General features: G+C 46.1%; 1 protein-coding gene across 2 annotated transcripts in view; it reads left to right on the top strand.

Annotated features, from left to right (window-relative positions):
• DOP1B (DOP1 leucine zipper like protein B) overlaps nucleotides 1-22,308 on the top strand; it is a 39,093-nt gene extending 16,785 nt beyond the window's left edge. For both annotated transcript variants that reach the window (XM_039553584.1, XM_039553583.1), the window contains exons 11-37: nucleotides 83-202; nucleotides 777-882; nucleotides 965-1,156; nucleotides 2,261-2,945; nucleotides 4,164-4,432; nucleotides 4,614-4,766; nucleotides 5,389-5,489; nucleotides 6,078-6,268; nucleotides 8,264-9,860; nucleotides 10,291-10,402; nucleotides 10,749-10,937; nucleotides 11,111-11,236; nucleotides 11,750-11,884; nucleotides 12,289-12,344; nucleotides 12,670-12,774; nucleotides 12,856-12,922; nucleotides 13,986-14,127; nucleotides 14,338-14,420; nucleotides 14,614-14,723; nucleotides 15,405-15,551; nucleotides 15,858-15,919; nucleotides 16,546-16,674; nucleotides 17,621-17,757; nucleotides 18,185-18,240; nucleotides 18,634-18,783; nucleotides 19,208-19,337; nucleotides 19,630-22,308. In XM_039553584.1, the coding sequence (XP_039409518.1) occupies nucleotides 83-202; nucleotides 777-882; nucleotides 965-1,156; nucleotides 2,261-2,945; nucleotides 4,164-4,432; nucleotides 4,614-4,766; nucleotides 5,389-5,489; nucleotides 6,078-6,268; nucleotides 8,264-9,860; nucleotides 10,291-10,402; nucleotides 10,749-10,937; nucleotides 11,111-11,236; nucleotides 11,750-11,884; nucleotides 12,289-12,344; nucleotides 12,670-12,774; nucleotides 12,856-12,922; nucleotides 13,986-14,127; nucleotides 14,338-14,420; nucleotides 14,614-14,723; nucleotides 15,405-15,551; nucleotides 15,858-15,919; nucleotides 16,546-16,674; nucleotides 17,621-17,757; nucleotides 18,185-18,240; nucleotides 18,634-18,783; nucleotides 19,208-19,337; nucleotides 19,630-19,887 (5,608 nt within the window). In that variant the 3' untranslated portion in view covers nucleotides 19,888-22,308. The remainder of the gene's footprint in view (nucleotides 1-82; nucleotides 203-776; nucleotides 883-964; nucleotides 1,157-2,260; nucleotides 2,946-4,163; nucleotides 4,433-4,613; nucleotides 4,767-5,388; nucleotides 5,490-6,077; nucleotides 6,269-8,263; nucleotides 9,861-10,290; nucleotides 10,403-10,748; nucleotides 10,938-11,110; nucleotides 11,237-11,749; nucleotides 11,885-12,288; nucleotides 12,345-12,669; nucleotides 12,775-12,855; nucleotides 12,923-13,985; nucleotides 14,128-14,337; nucleotides 14,421-14,613; nucleotides 14,724-15,404; nucleotides 15,552-15,857; nucleotides 15,920-16,545; nucleotides 16,675-17,620; nucleotides 17,758-18,184; nucleotides 18,241-18,633; nucleotides 18,784-19,207; nucleotides 19,338-19,629) is intronic.
• The last annotated feature ends 1,572 nt before the right edge of the window (nucleotides 22,309-23,880 follow it).

Below are 23,880 nucleotides of genomic sequence, written 5' to 3'. Positions count from 1 at the left end.
AAGAGATTTCAGAATGCATCAGCTCATGGGATGTGGATCCTCACTGACATCTGGTTTTCTTTTCCTTTTCTTTCCCTTCCAGTGCAATCAAAGAGAACAAAAATGCTTCAGAAATTGTCAAAACAGTGAATTTGTTGATCACATCCTTAAGCACTGATTTCCTCTGGGATTACCTGACCAAATGCTTTGAAGATTGTTTCAGGTGTTTATGTTGTGCTCTCAAAAATGCCACTTCAGAGCTGTCTGTTAAGGATAATAATATTTACTGAAGCTTTTAAGGGACATCCCACATGGTAGAACAGCCAGATCTGTAAGTTGTGTCCACAAATAATTCAGGAATGCAACCAGGTAAACAATTAGATGGAAATTTCAACCTGGGAACAGAAGAAATTCCTTTCAAATCAACAGATAAAGGAAAAAGGGTTGGGAGGGGAGGTGGAGAGGCCTTTATAGAAGAAAAATAAAGATGCTAAATGGTCTTTAAGGCCCCTTCCAACTCTGATTTTATGATATCTCCCTTTTTATAATTTTCTAACTCTAAGAAAGAAGATTCTGCTTCAAGTAGTGAGACACAGTCTGAAAATTAGCAGCTCTTCATCATCCCACACAGAGTTTAGGTTGTTTTGACAGAGTATTTTCTCCTGCTGTGTTAGAAGCCCTTTGCCTCAAAGCTGTTCATTTTGTGCTGATTTTAATGAAGCTTTTTGTTTTTAACCAGAATTTTGCCATGAAAAAAACCAAACAAACCTTACATAAGAATGTGTCTTTCACTCCAGAAACAAATCCACGGAGATGAGATATCCTCTGGAAAGCGTGAGCACTCCTCCCACCATTTCAGAGCTCTGCACCCTGCTGGTGTTCCTGCTGGATGTGATTCCTTTGGTAAGGCAGCCTGGTTTATCAATCACTGCTCAGTGATGGAAGAGATGTGAGAACTCCTTTAAACATTCCTGATTTATTTCAGGAGCTCTACTCCGAAGTGCAGACCCAGTACCTCCCCCAGATGCTCAGTTACATGGTGCAGTCTCTCCTGGAAAACATGGAAGTGTTGGGATTGCCAGAACTCACCCATGCCTTAAAGACCTGTTTTAAGGTGCTCAGCAAGGTGCAAATGCCCCCTTCCTACCTGGACGTTGAGACAGGGAGTGGCAATGGGGTAAGTGATTTTTCAACCCCTCAGAGATGGTTAAAACCCTTTAAAACTGTTGGTTTAAATAACTTTGGGACATAATTTAAAATGCTAATTGTCCTTCAGCCTAGATGAGAACTGCACCTGAAGGGAGCCACAGGAAAGATGGAGAGAGACAATTTCCAAGGGATGGAGGGACAGGACAAGGGGGAAGGGCTTGAAGCTTGAAGAGAGCAGGGATAGATGGGATATTGGGAAGGAATTCTTCCCTGTGAGGGTGGGGAGTGGCTGGGATGAAATTCCCAGAGAAGCTGTGGCTGCCTCATCCCTGGAAGTGTCCAAAGCCATCCTGGACAGGGTTTGGAGCAGCCTGGGACAGTGGAAGGTGTCCGTGCCCCTAGCAGGGAGTAGAACTGGATCATTTTTAAGATCCCTTCCAACCCAAACCTATAATTCTATGAAATTTGTAACTGCAACAGTAAAGATTTTTTGAAACTCCCCTTCTTTGGCTCCTTCCACAGCACTTTGATGCCTTGTTACTCTCACTGGGTGTTCAGTTGTGGCCTGTTTGAGTTATTTGTGGCACTGAAGGAGTTCAGTCCTGTCTCAAACTGGGGCTATAATTCTGCCCCTGAGAAGGACGGGATCGAAATGGTTTTGGAAACAGAATGCAGTAGCTAAAACCTGGAGCTGCCAAATGCAGCCCAGCTTCACAGCTGGTTAGGTCTGCAGGGCTTTCAATTAATATTTCAGTGGAACACAATGGGGCATTGTTGGTGTGCAAAGGACCATGCTAAGGAATGAGGAATAAATGGGATAAAGCAACCCCACAAGCACAGCCTGCCAAAGAACAAGCACCTGCATTTGAGCAGGAATAATGCAACAGATGGAACACTGCTCTGGGGGGAAATTGCTTTTAAGGGAACACACCCCTCTGCTAAGTTTCTGTTTGAGTCAGTGTGTGAGGTTTATACAGACATTTGTTGGGTTTTAAAGGGAAATGAATGGAGCTGCTTACAAACAACTGTGATCCTGGAAATCACAAACCGGAGGTTTTTTTGTCATTGCTGTTCTCCAGTTTAAATCTCTGTTGGCAGTGCCACATTAACCACATCCGTATCACTGTTCCAGAGCCCAGTGCCAAAGGAAGATGTGGATATAACCCTGGAGACCAAACCTGTGCTGCAGGAGGAGGATGAGGCTCCCTTCCCTCCCCTCAAGTCAGAGGACAGTGGCATTGGCCTGAGTGCCTCCTCCCCAGAGCTCTCCCAGCACCTAGGGGTGCCCACGGTGACCCTGGAGAGGGATGATGTCTGGAAAAAAGGAGGGAGCATCCAGAAAACTCTCTATTGCATCCAGGAGCTGGTGGCCAAGTTTTCCAGCAAATATATTTTTGGGGTGCAGCTCCAAGAAATGAGTAACGAAGGGATTGCAGCAATAAATCTGAGTGGGAAGGAGAAAAAGGAGAATGGCTACAGGTTACCTGAGAGTGGCAACAAGAAAAAGAGTCCTTGGGATGCCAAGCAAATCACGGTGCCTCAGGTGAAACAAATGCTCTCCGAGCTGTTCTCAGCCCGGGGCTCACCCTTCAGGAGCAAGAATTCCAGTCCTCTGCTCTCTGAACACAGCTCTGGTCACAAAAAGGAAAAGGAGGAGGAAGAGTGGGACTTGCAACTGGTGTTGGGACCCCTCCGAGGTGACTGCAAGGAAGCTTTCTCTGCAGCTTGTCACCTGCTGCTGGATTGTACTACATTCCCAGTTTACCTCTCGGAGGAGGAGATGGAGCAGTTGTACCTCTCTCTGTTTCAGGGGCCTGGTAAGAAAAGCTTCCTTTCCTAGACAACTTGAGCATTTTTAGGATACAGACAATGAGAGCTGGGCTCTTTTCAAGGCCAGAGCCAGTAAAAAAGCACTTTGACAGGGTTGAAGGCAAATTGTGAATTAAAGACTCACCCACCTCAGCATCTGGGGTGTGTCTGGCAGCTGAATTTTGTCAAGCTTTTTAAATTCACTTTTTTTTGGAAAACTTCCACTAGAAAATTTGGAGCTGAAGGGATAAAAAGATCTCCTGGCCTGTGCAGCCTTGTATGGTTCAGGATTTTCAGGATATCCATCCCCTACTGTCCATAGGTTGTGTCCCCCCCAAACAACGGATGTTTTAGATGAAGATGGGTGTAGGTGTAAAACTGAAGCTCTAAAACATAACAGAGGCAAAAATCATCTCTTTTCCCAAACCCTCAGGATTCAAAGGAGTTCAATGTAACAAATAAGAATAATTTTGTATAACTGGGGGGCCTGTTTGCTGTTGGAATTCCAGTTCATTCCTTAGCTTTAGCAGGAGCTGTGATTGGCCTGAAGGGTAAACTCACAAAGAGGTTTGTAGGGAATGGAGAGGTGGGAAACTGGAAAATCGGGTTCTGTTCCTCACCTCACTCCATATTCCAGCTGTCTGATGATATTCCCATTATCTCTGTGGGTGAGCACGGTAGGGACATGGAATACTTCCATTGTTCCCTCAGGAGAGGCAAAGATGGCTTGGATTGATGTCAGCCACTTCAGTTAGAAATTTATACATCCGAAATGAGGGGCCTCAGTGCTACTGGAAGAGCATCAGGAGCCCTCTGGGGTTGTTTGTGATGATGGCAGCTGGAAAACAGCAGCTGTAAATAATGCTTGGGAATAAACACAAATGGGAAAGCAGAAATCCTGTAATTATTTGGGTCCTGCAAGAGCTTTCTGCTGGGAGAAGTAGAGAAAACACAGAGAGGTTGTGGCTGCCTCATCTCTGGAAGTGTTCCAGGCCAGGTCGGAGGGGGCTTGGAGCAACCTGGGATAGTGGAAGGTGTCCTTGCCATCTTTAAGGTCCTTTCCAACACAAACCTTCTGTGATTCTGTGAGATACTGACGATGTCAGCATGACAGTGGGATCTGGGCAGTCATTTTGGTCCTGTGACCTTGATTAAAGGATTTTTGGGAGTATGACCCCAACCCTGAGGTTGTTTCAAACCCTTTCTGTCCCTTCCCTTCTGAGCAGGAGGCGATCCCAGCTTCCCTCTGTGGCTGAAGTCCCTGATGACCATCTGCTGCTGTGTCAACGACTGCTACGTGCAGAACGTGTCCATCTTCACCCTCCTGGAGGTCATCAACCATTCCCAGTCCCTGGCACTGGTGATTGAGGACAGGATGAAGAGGTACAAAGTGTCTGGCCACAACCCTTTCCTTGGGAAGCTGCAGATGGTCACCCTGCCTCCCATTGCTCCTGCAGTTCTGAAGATGATCTCAGAGAAAACAGATTTCTACCAGGTGTCCATTTTGTTCTCCTTTTTAACTGTCCAGCTACACTGACCCTCTAATTCATAGAATCCTGGGATTCTGAGGCAATTTGGAAATGCCTTTTGCTAACAGGAAGCCAGGAAAGAAATGGCTCTTATTATGAATATAATTATTCTTAATTATTGATATAAATATTATCCTTTTTCCCTAGAGAGTTGCCTGTGTGCTCTGGAATCAGCTGAACAAGGAGACTCGGGAGCACCACATTGCCTGTGTGGAATTGTTCTACAGACTGCACTGCCTGGCTCCATCAGCAAATATCTGTGAAGACATCATCTGCCAGGCCCTTCTGGATCGGGATAAAGTAAGTCCTGGATGCACTGAAGCCCCTCCAGCACTGTGGAATTGTTCCAGTGCTTCCCAAATTTCCTCCTGTTCCCTTCTCCATGTCTTGACTCCCGTGGTTGCTGTGTCTGACAGGCTCTGTCCATGCTTTTACAATTCCCTGGGATTTGTTTTAGTGCTGGATTTAATCCCTGGATACAAAATCTATCAGTACATATTAGCTGGAGTTTTTAGTTCAAGCCCAAATCCTGTAGTGTCTGAAAACTTGCAGCTTTTGTCTTTATTTCCCACTGCCCCAATATGTGTAAAATCACTTTATTTTAACTTGATTTTATAGTATTTGGTTTCACAATGAGATGTATTTTAAGTGAGCCAGTTATGAAGTAATTTCCTTTCCTTTTCCTTCCCTAATTTAATGACAGAGCAATTCTTTGACAACCAACAGTACATTTTGCACAATAAAACTTCAACCAGCCACTTCCAATCTTTGCTATTGTTTTCCTTCCCTTGCAATTTTGAAACATAAAAGTTTGGAAACCTTTTTAAAGCTTTCCACCAATAACCACTGCCTGGATACCAATGTGTTCCCATTTTCATCCAACTTGGAAACCTCCCTAAATCTCCCTTGTTTCCTTGCCAAGGGGACAAGGCTGGAAGCTCTGTTCAGATTCTCTGTCATGTGGCACCTGACCAGAGAGATCCAAGGCAGCAGAGTGACTTCCCACAATCGCTCCTTTGACAGGTATTTCCACTACCATTTGCATTTTTATATTGAATTATACTGGGCTTTATTCTCTTTTTCTGAGGGGGGGAGGAGCTCTCTGTAGGGAGAGTAAAAAGTGAGCAAAAGGAAGATCTTCCACTTCTTGGAGTTTATCTTTGCAGGGCACTCTGTGCATGCTGTGGTTTTTTGGGTGAAGGAAGTTGCTGTAAAAATAGAGAGAGCTTCATAAATGAGGAGCAGCTTTTCTGGAGAGCAGCTCTTCTTTATTTTGGAGTGAATTAAATTTGCCTTCCAAAGAAAACAGCACCAGCTCCTTGTGAAAATAAAAAGTTTAGTTTTACTTCCTAGGGGATAGAATGAGATAAAAGCAAATAAACATGGGAAAGAACTTTAAAATCTGCTGCTTTGCAGAGTGGGAGGATTTGTGTGGCAAATTCCTGACCTCAGTGCAGGAAAAAGTGCTTGACCAAAGCTGTTGGGAGCAGACCTGAGCCATTGGCTGGCGCTTCCTTCAATACACTCTGGATGTTCCCTGCCGGGATTTTGCTGCTCGATTTAACTTTTTTTCGGGATTTCAGCTGTCCTTGGTGCTGGTTTCTCCCTCAGGTCCCTGTTTGTGGTGCTGGACAGCCTGAACTGCTCGGACGGGGCCATCGGGGCGGCGGCTCAGGGCTGGCTCATCCGGGCGCTGTCCCTCAGCGACGTGGCGCGGATCCTGGAGCCCATCCTGCTGCTCCTGCTGCACCCCCGGACCCAGCGCACCTCCATCAGCTACATCAAGCACAGGAACTCCCCAGGTACAGCTGGCACCGCTCACAGAGCTCCTGCTGAAGGGAGCAGTTGTTCCCCTACATCAGATCCATGGATTCCTGCTCATCCCGTCCCTGTAGTGATGCCTAAGGCAGAGCTCAGGACTAAATCATTCTAATTGAAGGATCTTTCCTGTTCTGGTGGCTGCACCTCCCTGATGGTTTGGATTGCTCCCTGCTTTGCTCTGGGATCTTGTCCCACACTTCTCATTTTGTTCCTAGATGATCCACACTGTTCACTGTTTTCAGGATCCCTTCCAGAGCAAAACTAGGTCTGCAGCCAAAAGGAGTCCAGGAGCAGATGGGTGATGGTGTGAGGAATATTTTGCTGTTTTAGGCACACAAAAACAAACCCCTTCCTCATCCTGCTGACTTCTGAAAATTGAAATATGTGTCCAAAGATCTGTTTTCATTCAAGAGCAGAGCTGAGCCTTTGTGGCAGAGGCATCCCAGAGCTAGGATGTGGAAGCAAAATATTTGGAATTGAAGATGATGTCCAGCCACCCAGATTTAAGGTTTGGGATTGCTGGAAGTGGAACGGATGTGAGACACTTGCATCATTTACAGGCTGGGGCCAACGGTGTGAGGGTCAACCAGGCCAAGGGCCAGGTCCTGCCCTGGGGTCACAGCTACCCCGTGGAGCTCCAGGCTGGGCAGAGGGGCTGGAAAGCTGGGAAAGGCCCTGGGGGTGCTGGTGCCAGCGGCTGGACACGAGCCCAGGGGTGCCCAGGTGAGCAAGAGGCCACTGGCCCCTGGGCTGGGTCAGGAATTGTGTGTCCAGCAGGAGCAGGGCAGGGATTGTCCCTCTGTGCTGGGCACTGAGAGGCCCCTCGAGGGCTGTGCCCAGTTCTGGCTCCTGCAGGAGAGCCCTGGAGGGGCTGGAGCGTGTCCAGGGCAGGGAAGGGAGCTGGGAAGGGGCTGGAGCCCCAGGAGCGGCTGAGGGAGCTGGGAAAGGGGCTCAGGCTGGAGCAAAGGAGGCTCAGGGGGGACCTCACTGCTCCCCACAAGTCCCTGCCAGGAGGGGCAGTGAGGGGGGGTCGGGCTCTGCTGCCGTGTGCCAAGGGAAAGGAGGAGAGGAAGTGGCCTCAAATGGCACCAGGGGAGGTTTAGATTGGAGATTAGGAAAAATTTCTCCATGGAAAGGGTTGTAAAGCATTGGAATGGGCTGCCCAGGGCAGTGATGGAGTCGCCTTCCCTGGAAGTGTTGAAAAATGTGTGAAGGTGGCACTTGGGGACATGGCTCAGTGCTGGGTGATGGCTGGACTCTGCTCTTGGAGATCTTTTCCAACCTTAACAATTCTGGGATTTAGCCCAAATATCCAAGTTTTTTTCCTGGAGCAGAGCAGGAAACAGCAGAGAAGTTTCTGGGAGTTTTATGTACAGAAAGCTGCTGTCACCTGCGCTGTGCCTGTTCCCAGGCTGTGCTCTCAGCATGATTTTTTGGTGTCAATTGGCAAATAAATGTCACGCAATTACAGCATCCACAGGAATGCTATAGAAACACAGAGCTGATCTACTCCTTCCTTATCCCACAGCATTTAATCAAGGAAAACATTAGCTCTTTAATTAATTAATTAAGCAATCCCTCTGTTGCCATCCTTCTCATTTCCCTCCTGATCTCCACAAACACTGAATATTCAGGAAGCATAAAAACAATTGTCTCTCCTAGGGAGTCTCAGCCTAAAAGTGTTTCATGTTTTGATCCTGCTCTCTTTGCAGTAGGTTAGAACTGCTCTCTAACCACTTTAAAAGAGAAATAATTCTTGCCTTAAGAATAATTCTTGCCCATTTTTTTAGCCCCACTCATTACAATTAATATGGGACTGGAGCAGAGTAGCTTTACAAACCTTTTTTAAAATGATTTATTGAATATAAAGCACGTTGTGTTGACTAAATGACCATTAAAGGTCCCTTCCAAGCCAGACTATGATATGATTTTATGTGTGAAATAGAAAATTAAGTGAAAAAAATTATTTTTTTCAGACTATGTTCGTGATTGGCTTTGCAAGAAAAAGGCTCCTTTGAAAGAGTCTGGCATCTCTGAGAGCAATTCCGAGGAAAACCTTCCCTTGAGCCACTTCACTGCTGTGGATAGAGAAGCAATTTGGGCTGAAGTGGAAAATGATCCAGAGAAGGCAGAGCTGAAAGCTGAGCAGCCTGAAAACGATGGATCTTATCAGGACGCAGAGGCTGATCCAGACACCAGCGAGCACACGGAATCTGCAGACACCAGCACAGGCCATGACAGTGACAACACCTCCTCCTTCTCCCCTTCCCTGGAGCTGCAGGAGCTGAGCAACGAGGACAATGAGGCCACTGCTGATGGCAGAGAGGCCCCAACCCACGGGAATTCCCTCAATGCCTCCCTGTCCGAGAGCTCCAAATCCAGCACGGGGCCCAACCTCGTGAGGGCCGACTCCGAGAGGACTCAGGCCTCGGAGTCTCTGTCCAGTGACGAAGAGGTGGACTTGGAGCTGCAGGAAATCACCCAGTGCAGGCTGCTGAAGCAGCAGAAGGAGAAGCAGGAGATGGCAGAGGCCCTGTTCAAGCACATGCTGCTGTATTTGCAGCCCTACGACTCCCGGCGGGTGCTCTACGCCTTCTCCGTGCTGGAGGCGGTGCTCAAAACCAACCCCAAGGAATTCATCGAGGCTGTGGCCACCACCAGCATGGACACCAGCTCCACAGCACACCTGAACCTCATCTACAACCTCTTGGCTCGCCACCAGGAAGCTCTCGTAGGGCAGAGCTTTTATGGGAAGCTGCAGCCTCAGTCGCCCACCATGTGTCCCCATTCCCTGCTGATCGAGCTGCTCACCTACCTGTGCCTGAGCTTCCTGCGCTCCTACTACCCCTGCTGCCTGAAGGTCACCCACAGGGACGTCCTGGGCAACAGGGATGTGCAGGTGAAAAGCGTGGAGGTTCTCATCAGGATGATGGCCCAGCTGGCCACCGCCGCCAAGGCGGCCGAGACCAAGAACGTGGAGTTCATCCACAATTTGCTGGGAAGGTGCAAAGTGCAGGAGTTTGTTCTGCTCTCGCTGTCGGCGTCCATGTACGTCAGCCACAAACGCTACGAGCTGCTCGTGGCTGATGGCGCCCACCACGGGGCCCAGGAGGAGCTCTTTGAGGAGAGCCTGATCAATTTTGGCCATGATCAGATCTGGAGTGAGCACCCGCTGCAGATTGAGCTGCTGAAGCTCCTGCAGGTGTTGATTGTCTTGGAGCACCACCTGGGACAGAGCCCTGAGGAGCAGGAGAACCAGTCTGACCTCTCCAAGGAGTGGCGGCAGGCTGTGAACTTCCAGCAGGCCATTGGGGCCATGCAATACGTGTATCCCCATCCCATCACTTCCCAGGGGTTGTTTGTCTCTGCTGTGGTTAGGGGGCTCCAACCAGAGTATGGCCATGGGATGCATCCCACGTGGGTAGGATTGGTCACCAGTTCCCTGCCCTATTTTGGGAAGTCCTTAGGCTGGACCGTGGCCCCGTTTGTGGTGCAGATCTGTAAGAACCTGGACGAGCTTGTCAAGCAGTATGAAAATGAAGCTGTGAAGACTTCTGCCAAAACATCTGCCAGGTAAGAGCCACTGGGGGGGATTTGTTATCCTGAGAATTCCCCTCACCACAGAGCAGTGAGTGTGTAGGAACTCCCTGGGTCAGCTCCATGGCTCCCAGGGTTTGATCCTTAATTCCTGCTGCACCTGTCCCTAGAGTGAGCTGGAAGCAGGATTGTTGCAGCAGCTGGAGGAGGAGAGGAAAGAGGAGCAGCAGCTGTGGTACTTCTGTCCCCCTCTGCCTTCCATCCAAGTGTAAAAGTTCCCAGTTTTATGGATCCTTTTGTTTTGACATTCCTGACCTGATATTCCTGACCTGACATTCCTGACCTGATATTCTTGATATTCATTCCAGTTTTAGCTAGGGAATAGAAGCAGGAATGGAATTTTTAATCAAGGAAATACCTCTCGACTTATTAACCTGTTTGGTTTTTTTTTCCCCCCCCTCCAAAGCTTAACTTCTAAAAGAGAAAACGTGACTCCTGATTATCCCCTCACCCTTCTGGAAGGGCTGACAACCATTGGGCACTTCTGTCTTCTGGATCATCCCAATCCAACAAAAAAGGTACGTGGGAATCCCCTGACAACAGAGGCACTTCCCTTTTCCTTCCAGGTGAATAGAAGCAGTGAATTGTACAAGAAAATAACCTCAGAGAGGCCTCATAGCACACCCAAAGAACTGAACTGAGTCCAAGTGGAAGGACTGAGCTTCATTTTCTGCATTTGAAGCCTGCAAAGTGAATTTTAAATCATTATTCATGACGATCATGGTGATGCAAATATCAGTCCTCTGTCATCAACAACCTTTTCTTTTCTCTTGGGTTGATGTTTTGATGTGTTCCCTACAATTTTTAGGCTCTTGTGCATAATAAATTATTTTCATATTGATATTTTTGGGGGTTTTTTCCCAGTCATCCTGTTCAGCTGAACCTGCCAACCTGAGGAATGCCAGGAATGCCATCCTGGAAGAGCTGCCTCGCATTATGAACACCATGGCCCTCCTCTGGAGTGTCATAAAGAGAGAAGACTCCCAAAAAAGACCAACTGACTTCTTTGGGACAACTAAAGGCTCCTCTTCAGTCTACTTTAAAGCAACCAAAGTAGGAGCTCTTTTAAAATGCTGATTTTTTTTATCTCTGCATCCTCCCCAGTGCATTTTACCCAGAGTTCTTTAGTTGTTATTTTCTGTATATCCTGGGAAAAGAAATGATGTTTTATAAGATAGGAGGTGGCCTTTGCCTTACATTGATAGTTATTTTTCTCCCCTTTAAAGACACTAAGAACAAAAATATTGGATTTCCTGAATCCCTTGACAGCACAACTTGGAATCCAGCTGATGGCAGCAATTGCAGCAGTGTGGAACAGCAAGAAACCTCACAGGAGTCACAGTAAAACCAAGGTGAAACTAAAGAAAGGCACCCTTCCATTTCCTAGATAAAGGCAAATGTTACATTTATAGGGTCAGTTCTCAGCTCTGTAGATTCAGACTGAAAAATCTGAGATGCTCTTATTTAGAAAAAGCATCAGGACTACAATTAAACCTCAATAACCAGTCAAATAAAACCCACACCGTGGCACTCTAAATCTGAGAGCAAAAGCCTTTTTTTTCTTCAATACTGGACTGCAATTGGACAATTATATTTTAAAGACCATGAATCAATTTGCAGAGAAAGTGAGAGCTGTCTTCTCTGGAACTCATTATTTATTCTGGGCAGAACCTTTTTCTTTCCTGCTTTTACTGGAGCAGAATCCAGATGTTTCCATAAGGTGTTGGGAGAAGATCTTTATATGGCAAGGGCTGTGTGTTTGATTTAACCTCTGTAATTTACATTTAATTTTGATATTTGAGTAATCACACAAAAAGCTGGTTTGGTCTGAGGGATGTGTCTTTTGTTTTGTTCTCTTTTGTCAGATTCTCCCAGTGGCCAGTGCATCTCAGCTTATCCTTGTGGATTTAATTTGTGCCCTGAATACACTGAAAACTGACACCATATTATATCTGGTCAAAGAGGTGGTCAAGAAACCAGCACAAATCAAGGGGGAAGAGGTAACCAGGAAGATAATTCCATTTTCTTAATGTATTCCACCCTGGATCTGTTCCAATGGGTCTTTAAAGCATTGTTAGAAAGGTTTTCTTTTCAATGTGGGGATTCTCTTTTGCTCCTGAATAAGTTTTGTTATCCACAATGTGGTTTGATCCACAATGAGTAGGTTCTTTGGAATATATCAGGAGATGGTGATGGGAAAGGGGGAATGGTTTTAAATGATCAGAGAGCAGGGTTAGATGGGATATTGGGGATAAATCCTTCCCTGGGAGGGTGGGCAGGCCCTGGCACAGGGTGCCCAGAGCAGCTGGGGCTGCCCCTGGATCCCTGGAAGTGTCCAAGGTCAGGTTGGATCTTCTTTTTCCTTCTGATGGCAAATAAATGTGGGTTTGCTTTTCTTTTCCAGAAATCTTCTCTCGTGGATATCCCAGTGCTGCAGTTCAGTTATGCTTTCATTCAGAGGTAATTCAGTCCTGCTAAAAGAGAATTTTCTGTTTGACTCCAGTGAGAGAACAGCCAATATTGTCATTTCTGCTTTCCTTTGATCTTCATGTCCCAGAACACTTCTCTGCAGGAAATGTGCTGTCACTTGGTTGGTGACACACAGACACAGAGTGCCAGGGCTGTGACACTGGAAGGGGAAGTGACACTGACAGTCAGCAAGGACAGGATCCCAAGGACTGATCCTGAAGCTTTTAGGCCGCCAAGTTACCCCTGTGTGTTGTTTTTTGTTCTTTCCCTAACTCCACCTTCACTCAGGTGTGGTTTGGTTTTATTTTTTTTGCAGACTCCCCGTCCCAGCCCTGCAGGAGAACTTCCAGCCCTTATTAGGGCTCCTCAGAGAGTCTGTGCAGTTGAACTTGGCTCCTCCTGGACACTTCCTTCTCCTCAGGTACTGCATGAGAGAGGAGAAGTCTTACAGAGGTTTTACACTGTGCAATTCCTAACTCAGAGTGCTCTGCTCTCCCCACAGCACCCTGAATGACTTTGTGACAAGGACACCCACCCTGGAAAACAAAAAGGACCAGAAAGATTTGCAGGTACAGTGGGTTCATGTTTACCTTTGAGTTCCTAAACCTGGCACTGTTCAGGTGAGGAAAAGTGGAGATGACCTGATCTGTCCTTTGTACCTGCATTCCTGTGCTCTTGGGAATGCCTGAACGTGCATCCACACATTCTGGCTGAGGCCTGGTGAACAGGGGAGACTCCAACACGAGAGACAAACAGAATTTTGCCCCAAATACCTGAAATCTTTTCCAAGCTGTTTTCACTGTGCAATATTATGATCTTTCTCAGAACTGAGCTCGTAACACAAGTGGGATGTCATGAGTTCATGTCCTGTGTGTGAATATTGAAATCTCCAAGCTGTCTAGGAAAATCAGTGGCCTAATTACCCTTGGAGCAATGGGAATGACTGACCTCAGCTGTTGTGTAAAGAAAGGGTGGAGCAGAGCAGGGTTCTCCTCCTGTACTGCCTGATTTTACCAGGACAGTTTGAACACTGCTTACCTGGCTGGTTTTGGCTGTGAGGAGCTGTTGTGGTTACAGGACTTTCGTGTGCCAACAGAGAAATTCGATCTCCCCTTCTGCTTCAGAGTCCTGCCAGCAAAATGGCAACAATGACAGAAAATGGTGTCATTTTACAGCCTCTGCTTTGCTTTGGCTGGATGGTGTGGATACAAATATGCAGCTGGCAAGAACTTCTCTTGCTTCTTTCCAGTCCCGTGGGATACTTTTCTCTCTCACTGAAGATATTAGCAGAGTTCCATAAGCTATGAACACCTGTGACCTTGCAGAGCTTTGTTTATGGTACAGTAGAAAAATATTTTGACAATGGATGTTTTAGGATTTTAGCCAATCACCCCAAGGAGTGGCTGATCCTTTGATCAATTTGACTATGAAGAAAAAAAGTCTATAAAAGAGTTGTAAAATAATTAAATAAATGAATCTTGCTGCACAATTCTGCCTGTTGGATCTCTCTTCTCCTCCCAACCACTGCGGGATGCCGTGATAGGATGGGATTTGGTTTCACTGCAGCTCCTCACTTCCCTGGGAATTAAACACACCAAGTGTTCATCTGATGCCACTTTGGTTATGTTACAGGAGGTGACCCAAAAGATCCTGGAGGCTGTGGGGACCATTGCTGGTTCTTCCCTGGAACAGACCAGCTGGCTGAGCAGGAACTTGGAAGTGAAAGCTCAGCCTCAGATTTTACCAGATGAATTCAACGTGGAGGATGTGAATGGTAACGTGGCTTTCCCTGAATCCTGCTGCTCCCTCTCCTCTGCTGGAGGCACTGAAGAGCACGAGGGGTTTGATGATGTGGGGTTTGCATGAGTTTACATTTCAGTGTAACACCAATGTGCAAATAAATGTTCTGTTTGGGCAGCAAATTAGGAAACAACAACATTTAGACCTGTCTGAGGAGAAAACTCTATTATTTTGCCTCTTTTAGATACATCAGTGGCACCATCTTCCATGGTTTCTGCCTCTGCTCCTTCAATCTACAGTGTCCAAGCCCTTTCTCTCCTTGCAGAGGTGAGACCCTCTCATCTGGGGAGTTTTTGGGGTTATTAAGGTGAGGAAGATTTTCCCAGTAGATAAAATGGGAGTGTAAATCTTTTGGGGACCATTCCATTGCCCAAACTTCCAGCCTGAAACATGGCAGGCTTTCCCCTTTGGCCAGAAGTGCCAGCTGTGGGTTTGAAGAGTTTTCCTTTGCCTTTTGCAGGTCCTGGCCTCTCTGCTGGACATGGTTTACCGCAGCGATGAGAAGGAGAAGGCCGTGCCCCTCATCTCCCGCTTGCTCTATTACGTGTTCCCGTATCTGCGCAACCACAGGTGAGCCTCTCTCTGCTCCTGGGGTTTCCCTGTCTGATCTTTTTGACACTTGTTTTTCCCTTGTTCCTCCATTCCCTGTTTCCATTCTAACAAGGTTTGAGCTGTGTTTCCCCAGGAGCTGAACCTGTTGTTGTTGGAGTTCTGTGCCAGCAGTTTCTGCTCAGCTGTGGGGGTTCCCCACCTGGGATTCTGGGCTTCCCTCAAAGCTCCCTTTCTGTGCCTGTCAGGGAATGGGGATGAGGCAACAGAGCATGGGCAGATCCCAGGATCCACCAGGAAGCAGGGAGAGAATCATCTCTCCCTATCCCCTTCCTGGTTTTTCACCAAAAGCACAGGTGTGGGAGAGATGGATGATATCCAGTGGAGACACAGGGCATGGAATCCAGACTGGTTTGGGTTGGAAAAGACCTTAAATCCCATCCAGCCCCACCCCTGTCATGGCCGGGACACCTCCCACTGTCCCAGGCTGCTCCAAGCTCCAATGTCCAACCTGGCCTTGGACACTGCCAGGGATCCAGGGGCAGCCCCAGCTGCTCTGGGAATTCCATCCCAGCCCCTTCCCATCCTCACAGGGAAGGATTCCTTCCTAAAAATCTCATTCAAACCAACCCTTCTGTCAGTTGGAATCTCTTCCTGAACTTTTGAAAAGCCTATATTGATCATTTTTGTTCTCTTCCCCAGTGCCTACAACATTCCCAGTTTCCGTGCTGGTGCTCAGCTGCTCAGCTCCCTGAGTGGATACGCCTACACCAAGAGAGCCTGGAAAAAAGAAGTGCTGGAATTGTACATGGATCCATCTTTTTTCCAGATGGATACTTCCTGCACTCAGTAAGACGTGGGGTTGTACCACTCCAAGCTTGGATTCTGAGTTTGCAAGGAAAGGATTTAAAGGAGAAGACTAAAATTGGGAAGAAAATTCCATTTAGTGCTTTCTTATGGAATGGGATAATGTTAAAAATGGGTCTTGCCACTAATTCTGCTCCATTCATTCTTTGTTAACCCAGATAAGAGTCTGCGTATGAATCCTGTTGGGAAACTGTTTCCTTGTATAAAAAGTTTGACCCAAATCATTTCTGAGGTGAACCCACACCACAGCTTTCCCTGGATATCTAATTCCTTCTTTCTCTCCTGCAGCTGGAGATCCATCATTGATCATCTCCTCACACATGAGAAAACGATGTTCAAGGATTTGATGAGTAAGTATCAGCTGCTGATGATTTATTTCTACCTCAATTTGTAACCTTTTTGCATTTGAGCCACTTGGGTGCATTTTTAATACCCTGCTGTATCCATAAATTGCTGACTGTGCATAATTGACCTTTTTGTTAACTTCATTCCCAGCTAAAGCTGAGTTCAATCCAGATTTTGGTCATGTCTAAAACACACCAAAGGAGGCTTTGCTGTGCTCCCACATTCACATTTTGCCCTAATTTTGAGTTGTCTGAGTGTGACCTTTTCCAGGAGGAGACTTTGGCAAACGCTGCCCAAACTCTGCAGGTGTCTGCCGTGAGCTGTGGGAAGGTGGAGCAGCAGTGCAGCAAACCCTGGATGAATGTGCTTTGACCTCTAATTCAGGCTTGAGGAGAGTGTGGAAGAACAAATCCTGAGGGAAAGGATGTGATAGGACCCCTTAAATTGGCCTCAAGCAGCTTCAGTCTCTTTTTAAGCCTTTCTAAAGGAATAATGGAGAGGTTACAACACAAATTCATGGTCAGTGACCGAGAGAGTTTTCCTCTGTAGAAGATTTCAGAACACAGGGATTACTTTCAGCCCCAAACCCGAGCAGTTTTTCTGGGGTAGCTAACTCTGCTCTGTGTTGCAGACATGCAGAGCAGTGCCCTGAAGCTGTACCCCAGCTTTGAGCAGAAGGCAATGCTGCTGAAGAGACAGGCGTTCGCTGTCTTCAGCGGAGAGATCGACCAGTACCACCTGTACCTGCCCCTAATCCAAGGTGAGGCTTCATCCCTGCCTTTCCCTTCAGCTGCAACACAGATCCCTTGGTCCAGAGCAGCTGGGGCTGCCCCTGGATCCCTGGCAGTGCCCAAGGCCAGGCTGGACATTGGGGCTTGGAGCAACCTGGGACAGTGGGAGGTGTCCCCACCCATGGAACTGGCTGATCTTTAATGTCCCTCCCAACCCAAACCACTCCATGATACAGATTCTGCAAGAAAGCAAAGTCACCTCTTTGCCAGCACAGGCTTCTGTTTTTTTTAAATTTTGAACAAAATTTATGAATCTCTGAATTCCAACAGATAAATGTTCTCAGCAAGGAGAGACAGCAATCTTGGTTTCAAGGCCTTTGAAATGTTTGGAAATACAACTGGGAACGTGATTATTTCATGGCAATGTTCCAGCCACTCTTGAGCTGTTGTTCTCCTTAAATGTCACTTTGACCAAGTTTTGTGCACTATAATCCCTTTCAGGCTGTGTCTGAATTTCAATTTAGTTATCCAATGCAAGGAACTCAGCCCAAAACTGATGGTAAAGTAAAGAATTCTGTTTTGCCACCTTCTGTAAGGTGGAGAGGGACCTTTCACAAGGGATGGAGTGACAGGACAAGGGGAATGGCCTTAAGCTGAAGAAACTGGGATAGATGGAATATTGGGAAGGAATTGTTCCCTGGGAAGGTGAGGAGGGGCTGGGATGGAATTCCCAGAGCAGCTGGGGCTGCCCCTGGATCCCTGGCAGTGCCCAAGGCCAGGCTGGACATTGGGGCTTGGAGCAGCCTGGGACAGTGGGAGGTGCCCTGCCCGTGGCAGGGGTGGCACTGGATGGGCTTTAAGGGCCTTTCCAACCCAAACCATTCCATGGTTCTACATTTCAATTCCCAAAACACCACAAATTCAGGAAAATGCTACTTTTATTTCATTTTTTCCCTTTTTTTATGCTTCCTCCAGAGCGCCTGACTGAGAACCTCCGTGTGGGCCAGACTTCTCTGGTGGCTGCCCAGATGTTTCTGTTCTTCAGAGTTCTTTTGTTGAGGATTTCCCCTCAGCATCTCACCTCGTTGTGGCCAATCATGGTAACAGAATTGGTAAGGAAGAAGTTTTGAAAAAATATAGAAAATATTTTTAAATATAAATATAAAAATATTTTAAATACATTAAAATTATTACCTTTTCATTTTCTATAGAAAAAAATTTAATATATTTAATATTTATATTAAATATAAAAATCTATTTGAAAAAATCAGCCTGTGGGTTTTCCCAGTTTACCTTTTTCCTCTTCCCTGTTTGGAAATGCTTTCACAGTTTTACATTAGTCTGATAATTTGGGGGATGAAGTGAAATTGTCATTAGGAAATTCCTTTTGGATCAAATTTGTTGCTGTTAATGGAATCTCTTGCCTGATTCATGAGTTTGTTACAAGTCATAAAGGTTCCTTTTCAATGTAAAGCATCACTTTTAGTTGGGATTGAGTTGTATGAATATTTCAGCATCTCCAAAATTGCTTCTTTAAAGATCCAGACATTTCTACAGCTGGAAGAAGATTTGACTGAGGAAGAGGAACCATCAAAGTAAGAATTGCCATTTGAGAGATTTCTTTAAAATAATTAATTTAATTAATGCGCTGGGATAGGGAGGAGTCAACAGGATATTTTGCTATTGCACTTTTATATTCTGGTACTGATAAATCATAATTTAGGGATATTTTTAGCAGCTAAATTAGTGATATGCTTAAAAATACAGGTATTAATTATTGGTTGTGCACAAAAATAAAGTTAAATGCTAAGTCAGCAGTTGGCTATTTTAAAATGCTGCCCTTTTTTGGTATATTTTAGATTATTCCCACAGAATAAAAATAATTGCACAAAAGCTCCTTTGTGTAAGTGTGGGCATTTCTCTTGTGCTGACTGAAAAACCTTGAGTGGATTTGTGTTTTAAGGGGACATTTCTTAATTTAAACACAGGAGCAACAGCAAAATGAGCAAAGCTAAAGGCTCTGGAGATGGCAGTGGGGCTGAGATCCAGCCCAACGAGCTGTGCCTGTACCTGGCAGCCTGCAAATTCCTGGACACAGCACTTTCCTTCCCCTCTGACAGGATGCAGCTCTTCCAAATGTAAGTCCCTCTTCTCCTCTGTTCCCTTATCCCTTAAAGGAATCCTGTTTTCCTCAAGATTGCATTTTGCCTTTCATCAGTTCCTCCTACAAGTGGTGATATTGAGATCAATGGAATTTAGGGGATTTGGGAGAATAATTTGGTCTTGGTATAGGAGGATTTCACCATCATTTTTAGGGCATTCCTTAACTTGGAAAATTGGGAGAAGAGAAAGGTGGAGATTGTTTCACATCTGCCACACACCTGGGAATGTTTTGGAGCTGGCTGTATTTAAATATTGACAAATTAGTAATGTGATAGTTCATTAATAGCAAAAGAGAACATTTATGACAGATCTTTCTAGAAACAACCAGTGCTGCACTAAACCAGGCATGATGCAAACAAGGGTTTTCATCTTCTCAAGGAATCAATCCATTTGTTCCAGGTACAAATGGGCCTTCGTGCCAGAGGTGGACACGGAATCATCTCCTGTCACCTCTCACCTGGTGGAAAACCACCAGGAATGCAGACCCCACATCGTGAGGATCATGGATCTGCTCAAGATGAAATATGGGGTAAAGAAACTTCTCCTTTCTTTTTCTTTAATCCATTAACTTACTTTTCCAAACACACGATTTAAAGTCATTCAAGGGATTTTTAGATATTCCCTGTGAGGAAGGGGAAAAGGCTGCCCAGAGCAGCTGTGGCTGCCCCTGGATCCCTGGAATGTCCAAGGCCAGGTTGGATGGGGCTTGGAGCAGCCTGGGACAGTGGAAGAGCTCATGGATGAGCTTTAAGGTCCCTTCCAACCCAAACCATTCTTTTTCATTTACCTTTAGTAAATCCCAGATCTTTTTTTCCTTGCAGGACCCAAACCACCCAGAGGGAATTCCCAGGAATCCCAGATTCCCCCTGCTGACCCTGCGCTCCGTATCCAGCATCACCCAGCTGCTGCCTTTCTTCCAGACTCTGTGCTGGGCATTCACAGCACGTGGCAGTGACTCCCAAAATTCCCAGCCCTGCGTAGCTGTCTCCATGGATTCTGGTGGCAGCAATGGCATCAGGATCCTGCAGCAGCTGGAAGACAGTGTGGAATGTGACTTCCTGGAAAACATGGAAAGTTGAGCCTCATGTGGGACCCTCGTGGTGGATCAACAGCAAATACAAGGAAAGCTTGGCTGAAATTCCTGTTTTTCCCCCAGATTTCCAGCTACATTTTGGGATTTCTCCCTGCTGTTGCAGAGTGCTCTTCAATTATCCAGGAGCTGGTGGTAAAAAGCAGGAATCTCTAGTTCCTGTGGTGGGGAAAAAAGGGCAGTTTGGTGGGAATTTCTCAGAGTTACTGTATTTTCCTTGTTTTCCATGGGAAGGATTAAAGACATTTTGTAAATAAGGGAAGAATATTTTTGACTTGGTGGAAGTAGCAGCTGCCCTGTGACTTCTCCAGGACTGTGAAGTGCTTTTGGAACTGTGTTCTGAAGGAAAATTGAAGGAAAATCCAATGTTGCATGTCAGTGTACAATCAGTTTGAAGGTGAGTCATTTGCTGAGGTGAAAGCCCCTTAATTCGGCCTAAATTGAGCAAATCCTAAACAAGTCCCCCAAATTCCTCACAGGTGGATTTTCTAAGTCTCAGCATTGTGCAGAGAACTGCAGCTTTGCCATGTCTGTAATTCCAGCTCTGTGCTAGAACAGCATCTTCAGGCTTAGCAATTCCTAATGAAACAGAAATGTGCATAAATCACGAACCTATGCAGGGACACTTTGTAATCAGCATTGCTTGAGGGGCTTTAGATTTTAATTAATGGATCGAAATATTAAAATTCTTTTTTTTTTTTTTTTAATTAAAAACTTTGGTTCTTTCAGTGACTCAGGTCACTGCAGCTTCTGAAATGCAACTCAATGAAGATAATGCTGTAAAACCAGAAATTGCTGTATTCCATCAGCTTAACTAAAATGAAAATAATATTTTTTTTTTCTTTGTAAAAACACTTTTGGTACAGAAGAATGTATTTGGCTGTTCCTGGATGGTGAGAGAGGTAGGGGGATCACCCCAGTGCTTCTGCTTAATTAAAAAGCATTAATGAAAAGGGAAATACGTGGTTTAGTGTCAGTAGGTTGGGAGCCAGGGATTTATTTTTCCCAAACTCCCAGGACAAACATGGGAGGCTTCTCTGCAGTGGCTTTTAGGTACAGATGGATGAGGTTCTCATCTTGGGATTATAAACTAAAATAATAAAACATCCTTTACTCTGCTAATACTGGAATGCTGCACAAATATAAAGCCACAATAGGCTTATGCTAAACTTACTTAAATTCTTTACACTTTTACAGTGAAGGAAAGTGGTGGACTGAGGTGTGGTCATGAAGAATGTGAATTATTTGTATTAATATAATTTATTAATAGTCTATAATGCTGTTGGAATGAGCACAAGTGAAAAGTTACCCTTTGAAAGCATTACTTGAGTATTGGAGCAGGCCACTTTTTTTAAAATGTTGGTGTTTATTTCCAACCTATCTTCAATAATTTTTATGGATAATATGAATACTCAGGAGGATTTGGTAGTTTTACTTTCAGTTTCCTGCTGGTTGCATTCTATACTTGGATATTTCCCTTAAAATGCTGATAAAGGAGAGCAGGGCTAGATGGGAGATTGGGCAGGAATCGTTCCCTGGGAGGGTGAGGAGGGGCTGGGATGGAATTCCCAGAGCAGCTGGGGCTGCCCCTGGATCCCTGGCAGTGCCCAAGGCCAGGCTGGACATTGGGGCTTGGAGCAGCCTGGGACAGTGGAAGGTGTCCCTGCCATGGCAGGGGTGGCACTGGATGGGCTTTAAGGGCCTTTCCAACCCAAACCATTCCAGGATTCCATGTTTCTATTATTCCATGATTTTATCAAATGACTATTAAAATCTAAGACAACTTTTTGTCATTAAAAGTTCTGTAAAATTTAGTATCGAAACAGATCTTGTGTAATTATCAACAGCCTGGGGATAAGGAGGATAGGTCTCAACTAAAAAAAGTCCTGCTTGAGTGCTGGAGGGGCACAGTTCCACAGGCCCAAAGGGGAATATTTTACTCCTTCATTCCATAACTTTATTGCTTTTCCATGTGGGACTAACAGTAGCTGTTTGCCCCTTATGCTCCTGCTGATAAATCCACTGAGGAAGGGCTGTCCTGCTCTAAGCTGGTCCTACCAAAGCAGAACAACTTCACTGTCCATGAATCTGGAACAGTTTTGCCTGGAGCTCCAGCCCAGGAGAGGAAATGCTTTTGCTTTGCTGTGCTTTTGCTTTTTGGTCTAACCAAGCTCAGCTTTATCTTTCGGATGCGCCAGCTCCGATACAGCAGAGCCACAGTGCACAGAGGGAGACTTTGAAATATTCCAAAGGATTTCATTTCCCTGAAAGAAAAAATTAGGAGGTGCAAGCAAGGTAAACTGCTGAAGAGCAGCAGGACTTGAAGTGTAGAGCATTAAGTGATGGTTGTGTATCCCATACCATATATGAATGTAATTCTTCTAATAATATTAAATGTTATTTTGCAATACCTTTTCAAATGCAGTTCTTATTTTTCAACCTTCCTTCACTGCTCATTCACCAACTTTTTAATTTTTATCTGACTCTGGAAAAGCTCCCAAATTCAATTCCAGAGTCATTGGAAATGATCTCCAAGACCATCAGGTCCCAGCTGTGCCCGATGCCCACCTTGTCCCCAGCCCAGAGCACTGAGTGCCACCTCCAGCCCTTCCTGGGACACCTCCGGGGATGGGCACTCCAAACCTCCCTGGGCAGCTCTTTCCAAGGCCTGACCTCCCTTTCCAGGAGTTAATTCCTCCTGAAAATCCCATTTTAGGGGATGAGGGCTGTGTATCCCAGCAGCAGAGCTCACTGCTGGCCCCTGCCTTGGGGGAGGCTGTGCTGCTGCCTCCCTTCCCTTCTCATCATCACACAGCCCTGCTGCTCCACCTCCTGTATCCCTGCTTTTACATCCCTGGAATTCCCACACTGAGATCCCTGTCCCTGCCTGGGACAAGCTTTCTGTTGTGACTGGAACATGGAGCACGTGGAGGCAGCTGCTGCTGCAGGGATCGTGGATCCTGTATGGAGGGAGAGACTTCCCAGGGAATCGGGGGCTGCTGCTGCACAACTCCAGCCTGAACATTTTCACATATCCAAGGGAAATGCCCTGGAAGTGCTGCCTTTCCTCCAGAGGGAAGAAAACTCTTCTGTACCGTGAGCTTTAACACCTCAGGCTCGAGCAGCGTGGTTTAAATGACTCTGGGAAAGCTGCTTTTCAGATTTCACCCTTCCCCTGTATCCAGGGCCTCCCCTGGAATATGGTGTGAGGGATTGATGTGGATGTGCCAAACACCGAGAGCTGTGGAGCCATCCAAGGATTGTTGGTAAGGACACATTATGAGAAAGAACAGGATGTGGCTGGGGAAGGGGCCATGAGGAGGTGGAGCAGCAATTTCTGGGACAAACGGCATTGTTCTGGCTCCTGGAGATCAGCACAGGCACAGGGATGAGGTCAGGGAGTGGGTAAGGACTGTCAGACAAAATTCCCAGATGCTCCTCCAGGGTCACCCTGCTATGCTCCAGGAGACAACCTTGGCTGCTGGGGTCAAAGAAGAGAATCACAGAATCATCAAGGCTGGAAAAGACCTTTAGGCTCTGTCACGGTCCAGTTCTTAAAGTTCTTAAAAATGCCTCTGCCTGCATTAAGGTGCAAACGATACTATATGCCAAAGTCAATAGTATGTGATAGTAAATATGAGAGAGGAAAGAAAGAGATAGAAAATAGGTGTGGGGGGAGACAGAAAGAGAGTGACAAACTAAAGAAAATATCACCATCCGTGGATCCCAACGCTGGACTTCTGGTGGTGATGGTCCCACAAAAAGCACAGAATCCCATGGGTTAGTAGAGCTCAGGCCAGGCGGGAATGCCCGGGTGTGTCCCCTGGTGGGGGAGTTTGTCACTTACAGCAGACTCTGGATCTGTTGCATCCCGTGCAATCCTGTGGTGCAAAGCCTCTGGGGAGCCTTTGGGGGGTCTTTGATGGATTCTGACACCCCCTCAGCTGCCTTTCACGTGAATGTCCTGTGGATGTGGCCTGTG

The sequence above is a fragment of the Corvus cornix genome, chromosome 1 (genome assembly GCF_000738735.6).
Source record: "Corvus cornix cornix isolate S_Up_H32 chromosome 1, ASM73873v5, whole genome shotgun sequence".
NCBI lineage: Eukaryota > Metazoa > Chordata > Aves > Passeriformes > Corvidae > Corvus > Corvus cornix.
This window is presented reverse-complemented; position numbering and strand designations above follow the sequence as displayed.